At 41.3% G+C, this 20,492-nt stretch overlaps 2 protein-coding genes across 2 annotated transcripts; one reads left to right on the plus strand and one right to left on the minus strand.

Moving 5' to 3' along the window:
* Positions 1–6,333: 6,333 nt before the first annotated feature.
* LOC105389427 (60S ribosomal protein L35a) lies at positions 6,334–9,412 on the minus strand. Its single transcript, XM_011560530.3, has 4 exons — positions 9,264–9,412; positions 8,806–9,029; positions 8,067–8,297; positions 6,334–6,405 (listed from the first exon to the last, which is right to left on the minus strand). The coding sequence occupies exons 2-4, from the start codon at positions 9,025–9,027 to the stop codon at positions 6,382–6,384; spliced, it is 477 nt and encodes a 158-aa protein (XP_011558832.1). The 5' UTR covers positions 9,028–9,029; positions 9,264–9,412; the 3' UTR covers positions 6,334–6,381.
* An 809-nt stretch (positions 9,413–10,221) lies between these two features.
* Positions 10,222–20,374, plus strand: LOC105389428 (dnaJ homolog subfamily C member 3). The gene is made up of 11 exons (XM_038108274.2): positions 10,222–10,422; positions 10,529–10,639; positions 10,896–10,990; positions 11,472–11,576; positions 12,125–12,325; positions 13,123–13,248; positions 13,747–13,971; positions 16,417–16,534; positions 16,882–17,014; positions 17,152–17,281; positions 18,829–20,374. Exons 1-11 carry the CDS (start codon positions 10,341–10,343, stop codon positions 18,985–18,987), a joined length of 1,485 nt encoding a protein of 494 aa, XP_037964202.2. The 5' UTR covers positions 10,222–10,340; the 3' UTR covers positions 18,988–20,374.
* The last annotated feature ends 118 nt before the right edge of the window (positions 20,375–20,492 follow it).

Consider the following 20,492-nt stretch of genomic DNA (forward strand, 5'->3'; position numbering starts at 1 on the left):
GATCAATGAGTAAGAAAACATATTATTATAGTTAGTTAACTTATAGTCATTTGTCTCCTTGGTTGTGATTGCGAGATTCCTGAATTGCACGAGTTTATTTAAGTAGGTGCTTCTATGTTTGCACGATATCCTATGTAAGACGTTTATTAGAGTTCTAACATATAGGTAAGATTGCAAGGTAATTTTCTCATTACGTAGCCTTTCATCTGTCTCAGTAAACAAGATGATTGTGAGCGATCATCCTCTACTCTTATGGTCATTCAGCTAACTATTCACAAGTCGGAACTATGAAATATAATGAACCCGCAGAGGAGCGTCCAACCGATCATGTCAGAGCAGAGCTAATAGCACCCAGAGAGCCAACTCTCTGCCTGTGAAAATTCAATATAAATACATGTCACACCTATAGGTAGCTATTGTGATACATTTTCAACGAGACAATACATAGATAGACAATGTGATAGCGTCTGTCTATGCCTCACGTGGCTGCTGGTAGGTATGATGATGATCATCCACTGACGCCGGCGATGTATGAGAAGCCCGGCGGCGTCGGGTGTCGACCGCAGCCACACACCTGGCGCGCCGCGTGCTGCGGTCACCACTCGCCACTACAACATACTCAGCTGGTAGGTACCACAATATTAGTCTATGGTAGGTACCTAGTAGGATTTACCTGCCTATTATAACACCATCGTAATTTCTACGAGTATTTTTTTACGTTTGTATGAGTTATTTAGAAGCGATCATTTGGAATTTGGAATACTGTGCGTAAAAGATGTCGCACCTCTCTATAGGAAGTTGCAAAAAAGTTATATTTAACTCCATCTAACATTTCTCATATTATAAAAACCTATTCGTACTAATTATAAAACCACATAAAATCCTGACAATAGCAATATTGTGCCTAAGTATTTGTAGCAAGTGGTATACCTGCCTCTTAACACAATCTACCTAATCTATCCCATTTACCTAGTTACAATGAATACGAGAGCTGTCAGCGAGCACAAAGCCACCCCTGCCTGGACGGATACGTCTCTGCAGCCAGAGGGAAGGGAAGTAGGCCGGACCCTGACACAAATGTCGCGAGAATATAGCCACCTAGGTCATAGAGACGTAAACATGCACTCATTAGGCCGACCTCAATAAAAAACACCAAAATTCGTAGGTTAATGGGTACCTAACTTTGCGTTAGCAGGTTACATAAATCTTTCAGTGGATTTGTGTCAGACGACTCATAAAGAAGGAAAGTCATTAATTCAAAGTCCGATAAGTTCGTGAGGAAACTTCTTGATAGTTAGAAAACTGAGAGTGGATTGTGCTTATCTGTCTGACTGATCACTGAGCCAACTGAAAAAAATATAATATTCAGGCAGTATTTTTTTTTAATATAAAATGGTTAGGAATCTTTTCTAAAATAAAAGTAGTTGAGTACCTATGTATGTACTTATCTGCCTTGAGTTAAGGAAATCTTAAGTAAGTATGTAGGTAAGTAAATACTATAGTTACTGGTAGGTAGCTACATAATTATGTAGTATTGTATTGTATACCTGTATACAGGTATACGCCTTATATATAAGTAACTTTTATCCAGAGAGTACAGTTCCCCAAAATTGATAATGCACATAGAAATCTTCGTCATTGTTCGGCAACGGTCGTATTCCCGAGCGTTAGAAAACTATTATGTATTTAGAGTGGTTAAGTGCATTTTCTTCATGAAATTTTAGTAGAATTATGTAATTGGTGCTAAAAGAGATAATTGATTTATCAGTAACGAAATTTGATTCGATAATTCATAATATTCCATAATATTAAAATTTACTTCGAAAATGTTACAGGAGGTACTTTTCAAGTGTCTTACTGAAGCTGATGTAAAGATGGATGAAAGAAGGTTTGAATAACACAAGGTTTATATTATAAGGACAAATGGATTTCAAACACAGGTTTATATAAAAAAATTGAAATCCCAGTTCAAAAGTATTTACAGCACTGATTATTTCACATTAATAAAAATGTTTACATTAAAATCTCAGTTCAAAAGTATTTACAGCGCTGATCATTCACAATAATATTACAATTACAAACTTGGTCTTTTGGGTGTGGCTTTATTGGCAAAGTGAAGTCTATCAATGTGACGCATATTTTATTCTTAAATGTGCCTCATAATATGGCATCGTCAAAAATAATTAAAGTTGAAATTAAATTCACATCTGAAAAAAATAACAAGAACGATGTGTAATTGCAGCTCTTTATAATTCCACAAAAGTAATATTGATCTTGACCTTGAGACCCTTGACTGATCGGTGACAGCCACTGACCGCCCAAATTGTTTTCGATTATGTGTCACATGATATTGACTACTATTTCTTTCGAACAAGGATCAAAATGCAAGTGCTTTGTTTAAGGCACTGATTCGGGTGTTTCCGGGAATACGACAGTTTGCGAAGATTTGCATGCGCATTATTAATATGGGAGAACTGTAAATGGAACCTCATTTACTTAAGTGACACAAACGATGTCGTCTTGTTGAAACGACGACCTAAAGGGTCTCGGGCTAAAGGGAGATGATAAGATTGTTTCTTTATATAACTAGTCTGAAAACTACTTGTCCATTATGTAGTTACCAACTAAGTAAGTACTTAAGTATGGTATAGTACTTACCTATATGGAATATTTTAGATATTCTTAGATATCTAAAAGGACATTATATCTAAGCGTCATAAATTCATAATCATAAGTTGTATGTAAGAGTGTCCGAGTCATTGTTAGTATCTACGTAACTATAACCTAGGCTACATAGGTACTAAATGTAATACGTATCAAGTCTTGAGTGAGGCAGCTGACCAACAAGAAATTAAAAACAAACGTTCTACACAACTTATAAAACTCAATGTAATTTGGTTGGGGCACCATTAATATCCGAAGTTCCTTGCTCCGACCTTCGCGCGTCCCTCGGCAGGGCATGCGAAAAGTTCCATTGCCCTCACAGATATTAAATACGTACAAATGATCATTAATTACTTTGGGTATAAGAAATAAGAATCCAGTTTTGGTGCATTTTCCTGCAAGTTTTTATATTTAATTTTTAGTTGTTTTTTTTATATCTGGCAAAAAAGCTGCCAACCAAAACTGTGACATATAATTAATTTTACTACCTACTTACACAATAAGTGGGGAAGTACTCTATGATGGCCACTTTTTACAGAAAATAAGGTAACTTGTAAAAAATATTAATACGTAGAAGGAATCTTAAAAGAAGAACTTACATACGAAATGAAAAAGTGTCTGCTATCTCGTGCTCATGTCCGATGGACCAGTCCCACCCATCACAGTAGGCAATCACCATCACAAAACCCACTCACGGCACTAAATCCCTGGTTTACTTCAGCATAAACCACGGTTAGTACGCGTCACGTCACCGGCGGCGTCCGCGCAACTACTCATATTAGAATTAGAACCCCTTTGTAATTACTTACGAATCGCCAGTTTCGTTGTCTCGTTCATCCATGCAGGGGATTGAGCTAATTGTAGGAATACTCTCACAGCATGCCTATCGGAGAGCCACCGAGATGAAGAGTGTGACCATCACTTGTGAATTTCGTACAGTTACATGGATCAACTACATTCATAAGAAAAATCTGCCAACATGAATAGCAGATAGCTTAGTTAGATACGAGTATAATGCTCTTTTCATGCCGTTATTTGCAATTTAGTATAGTTTATTTTAAAGTGAAATATCGTAAGAACAGACCATGCTGATAATCTATGCAACAATATAAAATCCTATCATATTTACTCTCGAGATGGTCACCCTACTCGGCACAAAAACTGTAGTGTTCCGCTCAGTGACCAGCTCCGGCGGCCTCAGCACGCGCCAACCCGCCAGCGAGACCAGTGAGACAATCACGAATTTTTACGACTAGTCGATATGTAATTTGATAGGTGGTTCACCGCAATTTGTATGAAATCTTGATCAGCGTCCCTGGCGGTAACGTTGGAAACTAATAAAACGCATACAAACTCCTATGGAATAACCTAGCGACTAGAGTCGATAATATACGTGATTCACAACAGAAGATGCTGTGTAGATTCCTGAGTGTGATATATCATAATAATGGAGTTCATCAACCGTCATAAATACACACACACACACACACTCACGCCTTGCGGGGTAGGCAGAGGTGCATTGCTGCACCCACTTTTCGCCAGAGTGTTATGTTAGTGTTCTGGTTCGAAGGGGTTCTAGTTCTGTCCATCAATTGAAATTGTACATACTATAAAATATCTAGGTATTATCATTGATCGCAATCTCACATTCCGTCCTCATATTAACCTTTTAGCAAATAGAATTCGAAAACTGATGTTTATTTTCAAAAAAAACCGGCCAAGTGCGAGTCGGGCTCGCGCACAAAGGGTTCCGTAGCAGCAAATATAATTTACAGTTAAATCAACCTATCTCAAAAACTATAAGAGATACTTTGATCAAACCAAAAATCGTTGAAAGAGTTAATTAGCATGCATCACCTCTATTTTTTTTAGAATTTTATACCCCGTAGTTATAAAAATAGAGGGGGGGGGGCATACTTTTTACGACTTTGAGAGCTGATATCTCAAAAACCGTTCACTTTAAGAAAAATGTTTTTTAGAAAACTTTATATCATTTTAAAAGACCTTTCCATTGATACCCCACACGGGTATGTACATCGAAAAAAAAAATTTCATCCCTCAGTTACATGTATGGGGGGCCCCACCCCCAATTCTTTTTTTTACTATTTAGTGTCATATTTTTGTAGCGGTTCATACAACACATATTCCCATCAAATTTCATCACTGTAGTACTTATAGTTTCCGAGTAAATCGGCTGTGACAGACGGACAGACGGACATGACGAAACTATAAGGGTTCCGTTTTTGCCATTTTGGCTACGGAACCCTAAAAAACTGCGACATGTTGCTGATTCAAACACCATGAAGATGGTTTACTTTGCTCTCTGTCAGTCCCTTATAACATACTGCATTAATGTCTGGGGTGGCACGTACAAGACGCACCTCCTACCTCTTGAGCGAGCTCAGCGCGCAGTTCTCAAAGTAGCTACATTTAAGAGCTTTCGTTTTCCTACCGAGTCACTGTATGAGTACTGCCAAGTGTTGACTGTCCGCCAATTATTTATTCTACAGATTTTAATGAAACAACACCAGATTTCTCCCTTCAATCATGAAGACGCAGATAAAAGACGCAATAACCTAATATAAACAAGAAAAGTTTTTAAGACAACATTTTTACATAACTTTTTCTGCCACCTCGGCCCAACCTTATATAATAGAATTCATCGTGAAATTCAAATTCATCACCTCAATACACACATAGCTAAAATAACTGTACGAAAATGGCTTTTAACTCTAAACTACTCCAAAACTGAGTGTTTTCTTCATCCACCTACCTAAATCACCCATTTGTCCAATTTCAACACAGTTTTCTATCTATTTAACATACATCTATACTCACACACACACACACACACACACATATACACACACACACACACACACACACACACACACACACACACATATACACAAAAATTCACATGAATAAAGAGCCAATAGCTTTATTTAACATATGTAATTAATTAATTGTTTAATGTATGTAATAACCTTGTGTAACTAAGTAAATCTAATCTTAAACCTTAAATATAATAAATATATTTCTGTGTATACTATTTAAGCCTAAGACACCAAAATTCTGTTATAATAAGTCATATAATATGGCTGCTAGTTCCTGGGGAGTGGAAGCCAGTGTCTATAGCACAGGTCTATTCCTATTATAGGCAATGGCTGTCACCTTTTATGTCACCTTAAATTGAAATAGCCAACTTGTAACGTAACTAATATGTCTTACTAATTTAATTGTAACCCAAATATTGGCAAATAAATGATTAGTCCCAATGTAATAGGGGGCGGGCCTATTGCCATTTTACGGGCACATCCAAGACCCGAGAACAAATATCTGTGTTTAAACAAATATCTGCCCCAGCCGGGAATCGAACCCGGGACCTTCGGCTCAGTAGTCAGGGACACTAACCACTACGCCATTCGGTTGTCTCCGACCGTCACAAATAACCCTGTATTTTTAACAATTTTATTGAAAAAGTAGCTTATTCACACTGTCTGGATAGCAGAGTGGATGGAGTGTATGCATCAGATAAAATGTCTAATGTTCTAAGTTTATAGATTCAATACTAATAGCATTCTCACCTGACACTTTTCCGATATTTTGTTACAAACAAGTCTTACTGGTATTTGGAGTTGGGGTTTATTTGTGAAAACAAACCAGAGCTTGGGTTTTTTCAGGTTTTTATTCTTAGCTTAAGATTACAGGAAGGTCTTAGATCCTGGAAGGATACAGCATCTGAAAAGAGAACACAGTAATTATTAGAAAAATATGTAACATTTTAGAAAGTTGCATAATTTTAATAGTTTGTCCATCAGTAAAATTTTGTCCACACAAGGGTTCAGGTTTCAAATGTCTAAGCATCATTTGGAATAATACCTAATAATATAATAAAAATTAAAAGTTTTAATTTTCGATTCACAAAACAATTCACAAAGGCCTATCCCAAGTAGTATAGCACAACAATCTGTCCTTCAACAGGCTTCTATGGCCTGATCAGAGGTATGGCCAGCTCCGTAGGGCCAAAGGATGCTATATGATTGTGGCGACATCTATAATGAATACGCGCAAGCATAGAAGTCAAGATATAGATCCAGCAAAAGAGATATCAAGGACGACCAACAGATGGCATGGAAGAGTGAAAGCAAAAATACCAAATCCTACATCGCGGTATCTAAGAATTACAGCTACTCAGTATATATACAGAATCCCGACATGTAACCGTCGGGCAGTTGCCCACCAAGCTAAACCGCCCAGCTTGGTCGGAGGATCCTCCCTTTTCAATGGAGGAGTGGCAACACCTTCGCTCCTCCATATTGGTGACCCCTACAACCTGAACACGACCTGATGATGACCATGCAGAACAGCAGCAGCAGAACATCTTCCACCATGTCGATGACCTCACAGACGATCAGCAGACCTTCCAGCAGCTACAAGATGAAGTCCAGCAGTACAATCACCCCCACAGCATCCTTCAGCAGCCACCCGAGTCAACCAGCTTGCAGATTCCATGGGCACCGTGACCACCAGCTTGCAGCGGAAATGCGCGAGCCTGGTCACACCCTCGAGCAGACAGACTGCAGCGACCTTGCAGTGCACTTCGGCCAGCCGTAGCAGCGTCGGTCCAGGGTCCACCTCTCCTGGTCGAAGAAGCATTGGGGCAACGCACCGGAACAGTCGTAGCAGAGCGATCCTTGCAGTCCACTTCAAGCCGGTACGATCGAGCGTCAACTCTCCCGGTTGGAGCTGGATTGGGGACATCGCCACGCGCCTAACCATGCACTACTCTTCAAGCCGGTACGATCGAGCGTCAAACTCTCCCGGTTGAAGACGAAAGTGGGGTTACGGCGAATGAAGACCGCAGATAGTCCTGAAAGGCGGACTAGCGGCAATCTGGCCTGGTGAACAAGACGTATCAGAAGCACTGAAGAATATCGACCTACGGTCTCGGGGGGGAGTGATGTGGCGACATCTATAATGAATACGCGCAAGCATAGAAGTCAAGATATAGATCCAGCAAAAGAGATATCAAGGACGACCAACAGATGGCATGGAAGAGTGAAAGCAAAAATACCAAATCCTACATCGCGGTATCTAAGAATTACAGCTACTCAGTATATATACAGAATCCCGACATGTAACCGTCGGGCAGTTGCCCACCAAGCTAAACCGCCCAGCTTGGTCGGAGGATCCTCCCTTTTCAATGGAGGAGTGGCAACACCTTCGCTCCTCCATATGATACATCTAGCATTTGTAAAATATCAATTATAGTTACACAAAACAAATAGTACTTATATGATTTAATTCAGTGATCATGATAAATAATACAGGTAGAAGCTAAAGTTCCATTGACATATTGTATACTAACTAATATAAATAAATAGAGAATGTCTTCTTACCACGCGTATTCTGTGTCCCATAGCGTGAGCGGGCAGGTTGGACTTGAAGTGTGCTCGGACACTGCCGGAGTTACCGTGGGCGCGGGTGACCTTGCCCCAGATGGCTCGCAGCTTGGTCTTCTTGCCCTTGGGTCCGCCGGCGATGGGCGTCCTCTTCTTGGCACGGTACACGTACACGCAGCGCTTGCCCGTGTAGAAGGCAGCATCGTCACGGCTCTTGGCTCCCTCAAGCTGAAATTAAATGTTGGTTCTATGATAAAGTATTGTTATGAAAACTTCATTAATTAGGATTCAAATGCAATAATATCAGTTAAAATATTGTCCACATTGTGGGTTCAGGTTTCAAATGTCTAGGCATCATTTAAAATAAGAAGAAAGCCTAAGGAATACTGAGTATCCAAATACAATGGCTTAGGCTTGTGAGGGATTTAAGAGGAGTTATAGTATGAGGTATTAATAGGTTTATTTAGTAAAAGTTCAAGCATAATATGTAGGTATAGCTGGCAGGTTTTGAATTTAAATATTCAGTAAAAGGATCCATTGAGTACAGAACCTAACCTCTATGACACCACAACAATGTTTACTTCACTTGTTTGTTTGGATTCAAGTAAGCACACATGAGCGAAAACATCACATACTTGTAGATGTACATGATTATGTTCAGAAGACGAGGACACACCAGACAATAGCAACCTAATCAGCTGGCAGATGTTCTTCTATGATACAATGTGTGTGTTACCTTCAGGAGAGCTGTGTTTTCATGCTGGTTGCGGAGTCCTCGCTTGTAGCCGGTGAAGACGGCCTTGGCGTACAGGCGGCCGTGGCGCGGCTTGGACGACACCTTGCGGACAGCCTTCGGGGGCTCCGCGGGCGCCGCGGGAGCGGCCTTCGCGGCCTTCTCCTTGGGAGCCTTGCTCTTAGGCGCTTTGGCCTTGGGGGCGGTCGACGGCGCGTCAGCCATTCCTAAAAACCACCACTAAATTAATATTGCGTACAAATGAAACCAACTGATACTTGCGAGGTTATGTTGACATCCAACTTTAATTTCAATCCAAGATTATCTCGCCAGAAATCACAGATCCATGCACATTACGAGTAGTGAAAAATATCACTTTAAACGCACAACACACTTATAAATATATTTCATCAAATATATTGAAAATATTAGAAATAAACTTAAAAATACATTGCACTAACCGGAGATTTTTTGAGGAAAAAGAAAAATTCAAATCGATGTTGCCAGGACAAAGAAACGAAACGTCAGTAAGGCTGTCAATGTCAAATACCGCCAATAGAGGAAATAATTTCTTAGAATAAGGAGTCAGAAATCAGACAGCTGATGGTGCCGTGGTTGGGTGGGCTGCTGTGGGCTTTGAGAGAAGGTGGGGGACTGTGAAGTCATGGCATGAGAAGAAGAAAGGGACTGAGGCACAATGGCCTCGCGCCTACTCATAGTACTCATAAAATACTTAGGTACGAGTGACATTCGTTCGATTTGAACCATTTTAGTTTTAGGCCTGGGTCTCCTATTTACTCCGTAGGTCGCGTCAAGTGTCACCGCCATAGGCCGCGTCACAATGCTCATTATGTCTACGCGCCAACGTCGGCGTGTGAGAGAGACCGCATCAGTACATTTCTATAGTGAGCATCGTGACGCGGCCTACGCCGTGACGCTAGACGCGACCCGCGGCGCAAATAGGAGACCAAAAAAACTCTCTTAGGACGTTTGTCCACCGCACGCGTCAACGTCACGTCATGAGAACTAGATTATTTCAGGCCGAGTTTAGTAGGTATGATTTGACGTCGACGTGATGGATGTGCGGTGGACACGCGGCCAATGTATGTGTACAGCAGCTTTGAAATGGTCGAAGGTGTACCGCTACTTCGACGACGTCATCTCGTTTATTTGACGGTGTGCGGTGGACAAACAAACCGTAGTTAACCGTACGTTACAAGTACGTTACGAGCTTTGTAGGAAAACATCTTTTTCTTCTTCTGCATCCCTTAGTTTGGTAAAGTAACATGGGATCCTTAGACCAACCACAAAATGGGATCATATTTTTGGAAATAATTTGTTAATATTTAGTGTGTAGGTGTAGTAAAAATATTACGTGAAACGAAACTGCAATAATGAGAGCTGTCTGATTTGGACCAATCAGCGCAGACCACGAAAAAATGAAGGCAGGATGGATTGTGGCTCTGTCAAATAATTAGTTTGTATTCGATTTTGTATTGGATGTGCAATTAGGACTATTGTAATTAGTATACTAATAAATGATGGACTGCTTAGCGAATATTAATTGGAACAAAATCACACCATGCCTTGTTTTATTAGTCCTAGAATTAGTGTTGGAATGTAAGTGTAACTTTGACCGTATTTTAACCTGTTTATTATGGTGTAATGATTTGTTTTTATGTGTGGTTGAGGGTGTTGGGAAGTGAGTGACGGTGTGGCGCATCAGTTTCAGAGGCGACGAGTCCGGCGGAGGTGAACAAGCACCTGGAGCTGGGGCGAGACTTCCTGGCGCGGGGGCAGCTGGCCGACGCGCTCACGCACTACCACGCCGCCGTCGGTGAGTCCCCCGGCCCCCGTCCCCGCCCCCCGGCCCCCGACCCCGGCCCCCGGCCCCGGGCAGCCACTGGACCGCACGATAAGCTCACAGTTATCAGTGGAGCCACATCATCCATACTTGAATAGTCCTACTTAGAGCACTCATTGTTTACATTGTTACACTCAGGTTTTATGAGATAACTGATAAGCTTTATCACTTTGTGACTCTCAAATTAATACTTTTTAACTCGTTAAATTATATATTTTCTTATTTACAGAGGGAGATCCAAATAACTACCTCACATACTTTAAAAGAGGCACTGTGTACTATGCGCTTGGTAAAGCAAAGTTTGCTCTACAGGACTTCACTAAGGTGAGAATATTGTATTTCCTTATCTCTTCTGATAATAATACAAATACTGCTAAAGATAACAAAAATTTAATTATACATTGGACCAAAAATGACTACAGGATTTTATTAATTACAAATATTATAATTCGATTCATAGGAGATAAAATCAGATAAATTATTATCATCTGAAAATTCTTTTAAATGGCTATAAATTTTTACATGTAAATTAATTGAATATTTATCAAAATAACAGTATTTGTAATATACCAGAAATTTGTGCATGCAGCTGGCTCACTCATTCATCATCTCACACAAATCCAACCATCTCCAATAGTCACAATCCAGATCTAATCATTCTAAAAGATCTTGGTATATTCCTCCACGTTAGTGTAATGCCATCAGTTGGTTTTGTTTCTTTGGTCTTAAAGCATCCCAAATATTTATGGGAAAGATATTGTGATCACATCACAAGTTGCTAACTGTTAGGTGTCCGCCCCCGCAGGTGCTGGAGTTGAAGCCGGACTTCACCTCAGCGCGGCTGCAGCGCGCCGCCGTGTATGTGAAGCTGGCGCAGTACACCGACGCAAAGCAGGACTACCTACTGGTGGTTAGTACACTCTACTACACACACACTTTCACTTGTTGACTTTTAATATCAAGTTGCTTACAATAAGGGTGCAGTAAAGGAGCCTCTAAGAGTAATGTATCCCACCCGAGCAGTGAACAGTTAGTTGATTGACACTAATCTAATCTGAGCTAATTCTTTCATTATGGTGATAAATGCTAGCCTAGCTATAGTTGTAACTTCTTTTTAAAGGTTTGTTTTGTTAGAAATTGAGAAAACTACCTATTTTAAATGAGTTAGTGAGTGTAGTTAGTTAGAGGGTAGAACTAATCAATTCTATAGTTATACATATTACTTACAGACTAGGATGATGAAATATAATTGATTATGTGAGCATTGTTGATAAATTTACACTGCAATGTATTAAATTACTCTTTTATTAATCCATCTATCTAAGATTATACCTACAGTATTAATGTTACGATTTCTTCAAAATTATTGCTGCTGACAACATTGTACCTACCATGTAACCATAACATTATTATTATTATTATCTCTTTACTCATAACTGTATTCCTCCCCGTCCACAGTTAGAAGCGGACCCGCACAACCCCGAAGCCGTCCAACAGCTGCCACAACTACCGGGCCTGGCGGAGGACGTGCGGCACGCGGAGGCGCTGCACCGCGGCGGGGAGCACGCCGCCGCCGCCGCGCTCGCCGCGCGCCTGCTCGAGCCCTCGCCCTGGGCCGCGCACGTGCGGCAGCTGCGGGCCGAGTGCCACATCGCCACTGTGAGTACATTAGTACTATGTGGGGTTTGCAGGTATGAGGATGTGGTAATAGCCGGCTCGTACGAGTAGTAGGTTTCACTGACTAGGTGGAGAGCGCTCAAATCACGTGTTTAGAAAGCATCTAAACAATTTATTTAATAACTTAAACCTATAATTACAGCTACTCCAATGCGATAGGCAAGAACAGTTTTTAGTTAAAATAATACCCTTATATCTTATAATTTATAGCCTAACACAGCACGTATGAACAATTCCTATTGAATTCGACCAGAGAAGAATCTTGGTCTGTACATACTCTTATCCTGTAGATTCAGCTTTTTATTAGAATAGACAACTATAAATATTTTATTCCCTTACACTATCTAGTAGAATGAATTATTGCATCAGAAGTGTTGAATGACGTGGAGGTCATCATCAGTCACGCCCACACCACTCTCCTTCACAAGAAGGTCAAACACGTTTTGTTCTATGTGTTCTTGTGTGTATTGTGCAAGAAAATAAATTTGCTTAATACTTCGACTACACTATCAAAACAACACAACTTTGTAAGTACTGAACAGGCACTTCCCCCGAGTTTGTTTCAGGAATTTTACATTTTTTTTCCCTCAATAGCGATATTACAACGCGACGCTTGATGCTAGCATAGCAAACCTCTTCCCCGCTACACTTCTTCTTCTATCGTGTAAATGCACTAAGCTAACTTCCTCCAGTTTATGCTTAGTACTACGTTGCACACTGCAATATTGAACACCCTACATCTCCTGTGCTGTGCTGACCAGCCCCTTCTCTTGTTCTAGAACGACCTGATCTCGGCGGTGTCGGACCTGCGCGCCGTGAACCGGCTGCAGCAGGACTCCACCGCCGGCTACCTGCGCCTGGCGCAGCTGCTGTACCAGCTGGGGCACGCCAGCGACGCGCTCAAGGTAACAACAGAGCCTCCTCAACGTAGACCATTGTATATTTTGTTTTTGCTTTTTCAATTGAGTAACTAATTTTTTTTTTGCACCTTTCTACCTTTTTCCTTGTACCTCCTGTAGGTTGGCTGGTAGAAAATGTTTTTAGCATTAAGTCCACCTTTTGTATACTTATATTTCATATTTGTGCAATAAAGTATCAAATAAATAAATATAATGGTATCGATAAACTTTAAACATAAAAATATTCATTGTAATGTACCATACCATACCATATGCTCACGACTGTAATCCCCGAGTCACCCGCTTTTCGCTGTACATTTGTACTCATGTGATAGGTCACGAGCCGATACAATGCACTGAAGTAGTCGGGTAAGTGGGCAACCCGACTGTCATTGTAAAGTAAGCGCTTATAAGGCCATAAAATCAAAACACATCCATCCAAATCGCAAACAAAATCTGCAAATTAATCCCCCCACATTTCACACCCCTCCTCTCTCTCCCCAGGAGGTGCGCGAGTGCCTGCGGCTGGACCCCGAGCACGGCGGCTGCTTCCCGCTGTACAAGAAGGTGCGCGCCGTGGAGCGCGCGCTGGCGGCGGGCGAGGCGGCGGCGGCGGCGGGGGACTTCCCCGCGTGTGTCGCGAGTGCCCGCAAGGTGTTGCAGTTGGAGGATGAGGTGACACTCATCGTGTTCGAGGCTAGGAGGTGGCTGTGCCACTGCACCGTCAAGGTGAGTTTACCGAACACCGTGCATGGTTGAAATTATCGGCTCTCCGAGTCCATAATAGTATGTAAGTCTCTAAACCTTGTAATGTAGCAGCTCGGCAGGAGCTGGTCTGGATCACCGGGGAGCGACCCCTGGGCGAATCGACCTGCCTGGCCTTCCCCGAGAGTAGGGGTTGGGTGCTATATTGTAATGTGATACTTACCCTTGTGACTAACGTGCCTAGTGCTTAGGGCTGGTACCTACCTAATAACTCTCAATTAATATGTACCGGGAAGCGGTCTTAGACTAGCTCAGCTTGGCGCCGGCCTCTGAAGGAGTGCCTGGTCGCCTGGGGGATCTACAACGACCGTGAAGCGGTCCTAACTACCCTGTTCTTGGTCCTGAGGCCCCTGGAGGGAAATAACCTCGGTAGGTGTACGGGGTGAGAATTAATAATGCCGATTAATTAGTGTAACACAATTCAGGCGGCACTGGACCCGCTTTATTTACAACCAGGTTAACTTATATATCTAGGGTACTTACAGCTTATGTACTTAATATTAACACACTACACAAATGCACAAATACTTATCACGGTTGTTGATATCTATATTGGTCGGGCCCTGAAGGGGCCTACGCGGATGTTTCTATCTTAATAAAGGGAAGGAATACAGGGTACAGGAGGTCGGGCGAATACCGGTGGTACGTGTGGATTTGTTCCAGGATTTGTGGAGTGTAGTTGTGTTGATAAGAACGTGTGGCTGAGGGCCGGTGTGTGTTCAGCGATTGTATAGTTCGGTACACGGCCGCTTTAAACTAGGCGACCCAGGCGTCCGTGTATTCCGGGGAACCTCGATCCGCTAGTAGGCGACCCACAGCGTAGGGAGGACGGTGTAGTGAGAATAGTGTGTGTGAACAGATACTTAAATAGATAGAGGTGCAGGGAAGGATCTCGGGAACGGACTGATCACTCGCCGGAGCAGGAGGTGACGAATGTTGGCCGGGCGGCGGTCCGGCGGCTATTTATAAGCGGGTCGCCCCGCGCCCCTTGTATTCTCCGGAGTCGCCTGTGTGGTGCCCCACCTCGACTCGCGGGCGCTCTTGTGGCTTCGGTATGTGGGTAGGTGCGGTGGATGGTTTGGTAACGGCTCGTTACAACCTGTATTTCCATAACTTATGACTGTATGAAGCCAAAATAAAAATAAATAAAATGGTTAAGTAGATACCTAATTCTGCAACATCAGTTCGCGCGTCAAACTACTTTTAATATATTTAACTTTAGTTCACGTTTGAGCCGGATCGAAGGACCATAAGGTGTTGGGGTTTCCAACGGGTTGATACTTTATATGATAATTGATAAGATGATGTTAATTTAACAGAAATATTTCTTTTTGAAAGACTGTGCTAATGACATATTAGCTAAATGATAAAGAGTACGAGTCAACCGTGAACTAAAGTAAGACGCACGAACTGATGATGTACAGAGAGTGGGTTATGGTATAGATATGCATCTTGTGTTTGACATTACATAGATGGCTCAGGAGTTTCTTGCCTCCGTTCTTCTCCTTAGACAGAAAGAGCCCCCCCTTATCCGAACGGAGAGTAGTTTGTAAAAATTGACGTTCATCAGAAAATTTTATATTGTTACGATGAATAAAAATATTTGACTTTGACATTAATGAAATTTTCTTAATAAAACATGTATAGTGGTTTGCAATGGAAACCAGCAATCATGTAAACAAACCAAATTGTCACGATTACTCCGTAATCACATACATTTTCGATCAATTTATGAACATAGTCTGATTTCAACGAACACACCATTGTTTTCACATTATCTTCAACACGATTTAACTTGTATTTATAAGTTAAATTTGTTAAAACATTTGCAACGTAAAAATTTCGAAGTATTTGACAAGCTGTCATCTTAGTTTTTTACTCATCGAACTCTATAAGTCATTGAAAAGTTAGTGTTGTTCGTAATCTGAAGTTATCTTTTATTTTTAATTTAATAAATTATTTTAATTTAATATTATTTGAATACAATTTAAAAAAAATTCAAGAGCTTAATATAATTAACCAAAACGAAAAAAGGAAGAGGAAGAAATGAAAAAGCTCGACGGCATTTTAGACATGGCAAGCGATGACATAGTGGTTCCATTTATAATTACGGTCACCGGCGACACTTCTGATAGTGATGATGACGAAGACGAAGATTTAAATTTGTTTTAATAAACACTTTTTTATATATAATCAGTTTTATTATATAGTCTATGGCTTATATATTTAATCTAATTAGAACACTATGACATCACTATGGGCATAAACAATACGCTGTCAATGTCAGTCCGCCATATTTGTTTACATGATTGTTGGTTTCTATTGCAAACGACTGTACCTATGTCCTCTGCACGCGTTTGAGATATATGATTTTTTTAATATAAAATATGTATGTGTTACACGCTACAGAACGAAGACTACACGGAGGCGCTGCCTTGGTGCGCGGCGGCGCTGGAGGTCCAGCACGACGCGCGCGTGCTGTGCGACAAGGCGGACGCGCTCGTCGGCCTTGACATGTTCGACGACGGTGCGTATATAATCAACATTTTTTTTCAGCCGCGCCTCATTTCGCGCCGCGGCTAGCTGTGGCATACTTCGTACGTTGTCTAGCGTTTGTTTTCGGCGCTCACCGCTAGCCGCGCCGCTCGCCGCGCCGCAATACTGGCTGTGGCCAGGGCGTCAGGTCGTTCGACGCTGCGTTGCCTGTTCGTGGTCTCCACTCGAAAACTTGTCTACCCCAACGGTTATCGGTTCTTCGGCAGATATGACCAGCCCACTGCCACTTCTCTTATCTTATCTAGCTTGCATATCTTGACAGCTATGTCGTTTATTGTTTATGCTCATCCTTTACTGACCTGTTCGTCCACTCTGCAGCTATCCGCGTGTACAAGGAGGCTCTGGAGCTGGAGGAGGGGCTGGCGCGCGCCAAGGAGGGGCTCTCCAGGGCCACCAAGCTGCAGAAGCAGGCCGAGCGAAGGGACTACTACAAGATACTCAACGTCAAGAGGTAAGGGGGGTCACATTTTTGGTCCTCCGAGCTGGATCTAACAACCAGGATGTCAGATTTAGAAAAAGGTGAATAATGTAGTAAAGATATAAAGGTTTTATCTATCTGTTTATGTAAATATATGCATGTGGTTGCAGGTCAGCCAGTAAGCAGGAGATCGTGAAGGCGTACCGCAAGGCGGCGCAGAAGTGGCACCCCGACAACTTCCAGGGCGATGAGAAGAAAGTGGCCGAGAAGAAGTTCATCGACATCGCCGCCGCCAAGGAGGTATTATTATTATTAATTAAACATTTATTTTCAGATATTACATCCATAGTGAATTAGTAAAACATGTCGAAAATTGTTAGTCAAAATATTAAAATCATAGGTAGGTACATGCAAAAATTATGGGTATGAGCCTCTATTACGGGTTTTGCTATTTATGCAAACAAAAAAGTTCACGTTTACTCCTGCCGTCTGAATACATTACCTGTCAAAGTTTCATGATTGTTTCCTATAGAGGCCACTTACTATGCGAGAAAACGTAAACTTTTATAGTTTTCAATAAAATATCAAACTTATACTAGACCCTTTGTAGCGGATACTTGATTACATCTACCCTTCTACTGTCGAGGCTTTCAAAGGTGCGGTTAAAAGGAGTAGCCTCAGAGCCATTTAATAGCACCTTTAAAGACCTTTCCGTGTCTGATCCGAGCGTAGATCAATAAAAAGCGCAGCCATGCATTCGTGGTGACTTGTATCGTACCCAGCTTATACACTCGCGAGCAATGAAAAAGTTCAAGTGAAAATAGCACCAAATTACTACTCTATATTGTGTTCAAAACTTTAAATTAAATGTTTAAAAACCGGCCAAGTGCGAGTCGGGCTCGCGCACAAAGGGTTCCGTAGCAGCAAATATAATATTACAGTTAAATCAACAACTATCTCAAAAACTATAAGAGATACTTTGATCAAACCAAAAATCGTTGAAAGTGTTAATTAGCATGCATCACCTCTATTTTTTTTAGAATTTTATACCCCGTAGTTATAAAAATAGAGGGGGGGGGGACATACTTTTTACGACTTTGAGAGCTGATATCTCAAAAACCGTTCACTTTAAGAAAAATGTTTTTTAGAAAACTTTATATCATTTTAAAAGACCTTTCCATTGATACCCCACACGGGTATGTACATCGAAAAAAAAATTTCATCCCTCAGTTACATGTATGGGGGGCCCCACCCCCAATTCTTTTTTTTACTATTTAGTGTCATATTTTTGTAGCGGTTCATACAACACATATTCCCATCAAATTTCATCACTGTAGTACTTATAGTTTCCGAGTAAATCGGCTGTGACAGACGGACAGACGGACAGACGGACAGACGGACATGACGAAACTATAAGGGTTCCGTTTTTGCCATTTTGGCTACGGAACCCTAAAAATTGGGGCCATTTGGTGTCGGCATTTCGTAGGTGGATATGCTATTTATTTCATTGCTCGCGAGTGTATTATCTAAAACTATTTCCCCCTTACGTGTCCACATGATTGTGTAATGTCCATGTCGGCCGAGTGGTGTAGTGGTTAGTGGCCCTGACTGCTATGCCGAAGGTTCCCGGGTTCGATTCCCGGCTGGGGCAGATATTTGTTTAAAGACAGACATTTGTACTCGGGTCTTGGGTGTTGATATTTATATTTAATATGTATCTATCTATGTATTTGTGTAGATATATCAGCTGTCCGACACCCATAACACAGGTTCTGCCTAGCTTGGTGTGAGATGGTCGTGTGCGAGATGCCCCCAAATATATTGTATTATATTATGATGTCCCGCAGGTGCTGACGAACCCGGAGAAGCGCGCGCAGTTCGACGCGGGGTCGGACCCGCTGGACCCCGAGGCGGGGCGCGGGGGGGGCGGGGGGGACCCCTTCGGCTCGCCCTTCCACCACTTCCAGCACGGCTCGCCCTTCCAGTTCAAGTTCCACTTCAACTAGACGCAGTCCCCCGCCCCTCGCCCCCCTCCGCCCGCTGTAGGTGCTACTGTTGTAGACACCAGTGTTATTCACCAGATGAGAATTGAAGTCGTTTCAGTGCCAAGTCATGCAAAACTGGAATGGCTTTTTGCAGTTAGGTCCATGTATAATATGAATAGTTTTTGTTACGGCGGAGGGTGTCAGAAGAGACGGACTCCAGTGAGCAACCCGTGTTGAGGGCTCAAGTAACGTTTAGTGGAATTGACTACAGATGAGATTCAACAAGGGTACTGCAGACAATATATTGTCGTATAACATTGGAACATTTTCCAAACATGTTTGCTTCCAAATGGTTTGATTAAATTATTAGAAATGATTTTTTCTGTTAAAAAAACATGTAAAATCATAGTGCAACTTACCAAACGTATACTTCCTCTCTCTCTAACTTGATTAAATAATGTATGTTTCGGTTAAACTGCCCCGAGGCTCACATATTATGATATAGGGCCTCTATAATTTCATTATCATGTTTGTGTCAGATATTCTTCTAGTTTAAAAGTACAAAGCACATCGGCATTTAGCGCAGATTTTATTTTTATAAACACTGCTTGTTTTTATAATTACTATGATTATTGTGTGCATAATAATTTACATAAGAGAGCGGAATCAGTGGCCCACTTCGCTCCTGAAGATGACTTCCCTGGTTAGAAAATTATGTAAAATTATAGGCCGATAACTTCGTGTAGTCCTGTAATTTTCACAAGTTTACGCAGAAGTGGACTTGATATAAATTGTTATTCCTATTCTCAGATCCATCCATGATTTGTTTCACATTGTTATGTTTGCTATAGAAATATTATATTTTACACACACATATCACAATATTATTATGTATACCTAACGCGACCGCGGCGTCGTCACCGCTTGTACTTACGAAGGTCTTGTACTCCTATCTGCCATCGCTGACGGCATTTTTATTTAAATTATAACATGCCTGAAAGAATCATTCAAAATATTATGATTTAATCAAAATCTAGTTTTTCTTGTAACACTATTTGTCAATAGTTCTGTGATGAAGTCTAGAGTACTCGGTATGAGTTCTCTAGACTTCATCACATCTCTACGGTTCATGCAAGTCATAACGAACTATTGCCTGTATTTGTATAGTTTTGTGTGTATGTGGGAGCCGAGCCTGCATATCCGCGGCTCGGCTCGCGTCGCGATCAACTCATATTGAACTTACTTACAAAAGTCGTTAAGTTCCCAATAAATTAAACGAACTAAGATTTTTGTAACTAAGCTGATGAACTATTTATTTTTACATAAGTTATTTTGTTGTGATTCTGATATGATATGATAACTTTGTAAATATTTTAGGATATTTGTAATAATAAGCTACTTGAACTGATTTGCATTTGTTTTATTTCGAACATAAATAATGAATAAGTTAAGTAAGAAGGTAAACTAGGTATTTATATTTCAGTCTTACGATAAAAAAATATTGACTACTTAACACAATACAATCC

Source organism: Plutella xylostella, chromosome 15, assembly GCF_932276165.1.
Source record: "Plutella xylostella chromosome 15, ilPluXylo3.1, whole genome shotgun sequence".
Lineage (NCBI taxonomy): Eukaryota > Metazoa > Arthropoda > Insecta > Lepidoptera > Plutellidae > Plutella > Plutella xylostella.

Coding starts and splice junctions, on each gene's coding strand:
- LOC105389427 (XM_011560530.3), bottom strand. CDS start 9,027: ATGGCTGACGCGCCGTCGACCGCCCCCAAGGCCAAAGCGCCTAAGAGC. Junction 8,298..8,805: donor AAAACACAGCTCTCCTGAAG/GTAACACACACA, acceptor ATTTAATTTCAG/CTTGAGGGAGCCAAGAGCCG. Junction 6,406..8,066: donor TGGGACACAGAATACGCGTG/GTAAGAAGACAT, acceptor TTCTCTTTTCAG/ATGCTGTATCCTTCCAGGAT.
- LOC105389428 (XM_038108274.2), top strand. CDS start 10,341: ATGATGGACTGCTTAGCGAATATTAATTGGAACAAAATCACACCATGC. Junction 10,640..10,895: donor GCACTACCACGCCGCCGTCG/GTGAGTCCCCCG, acceptor TCTTATTTACAG/AGGGAGATCCAAATAACTAC. Junction 17,282..18,828: donor ACATCGCCGCCGCCAAGGAG/GTATTATTATTA, acceptor GATGTCCCGCAG/GTGCTGACGAACCCGGAGAA.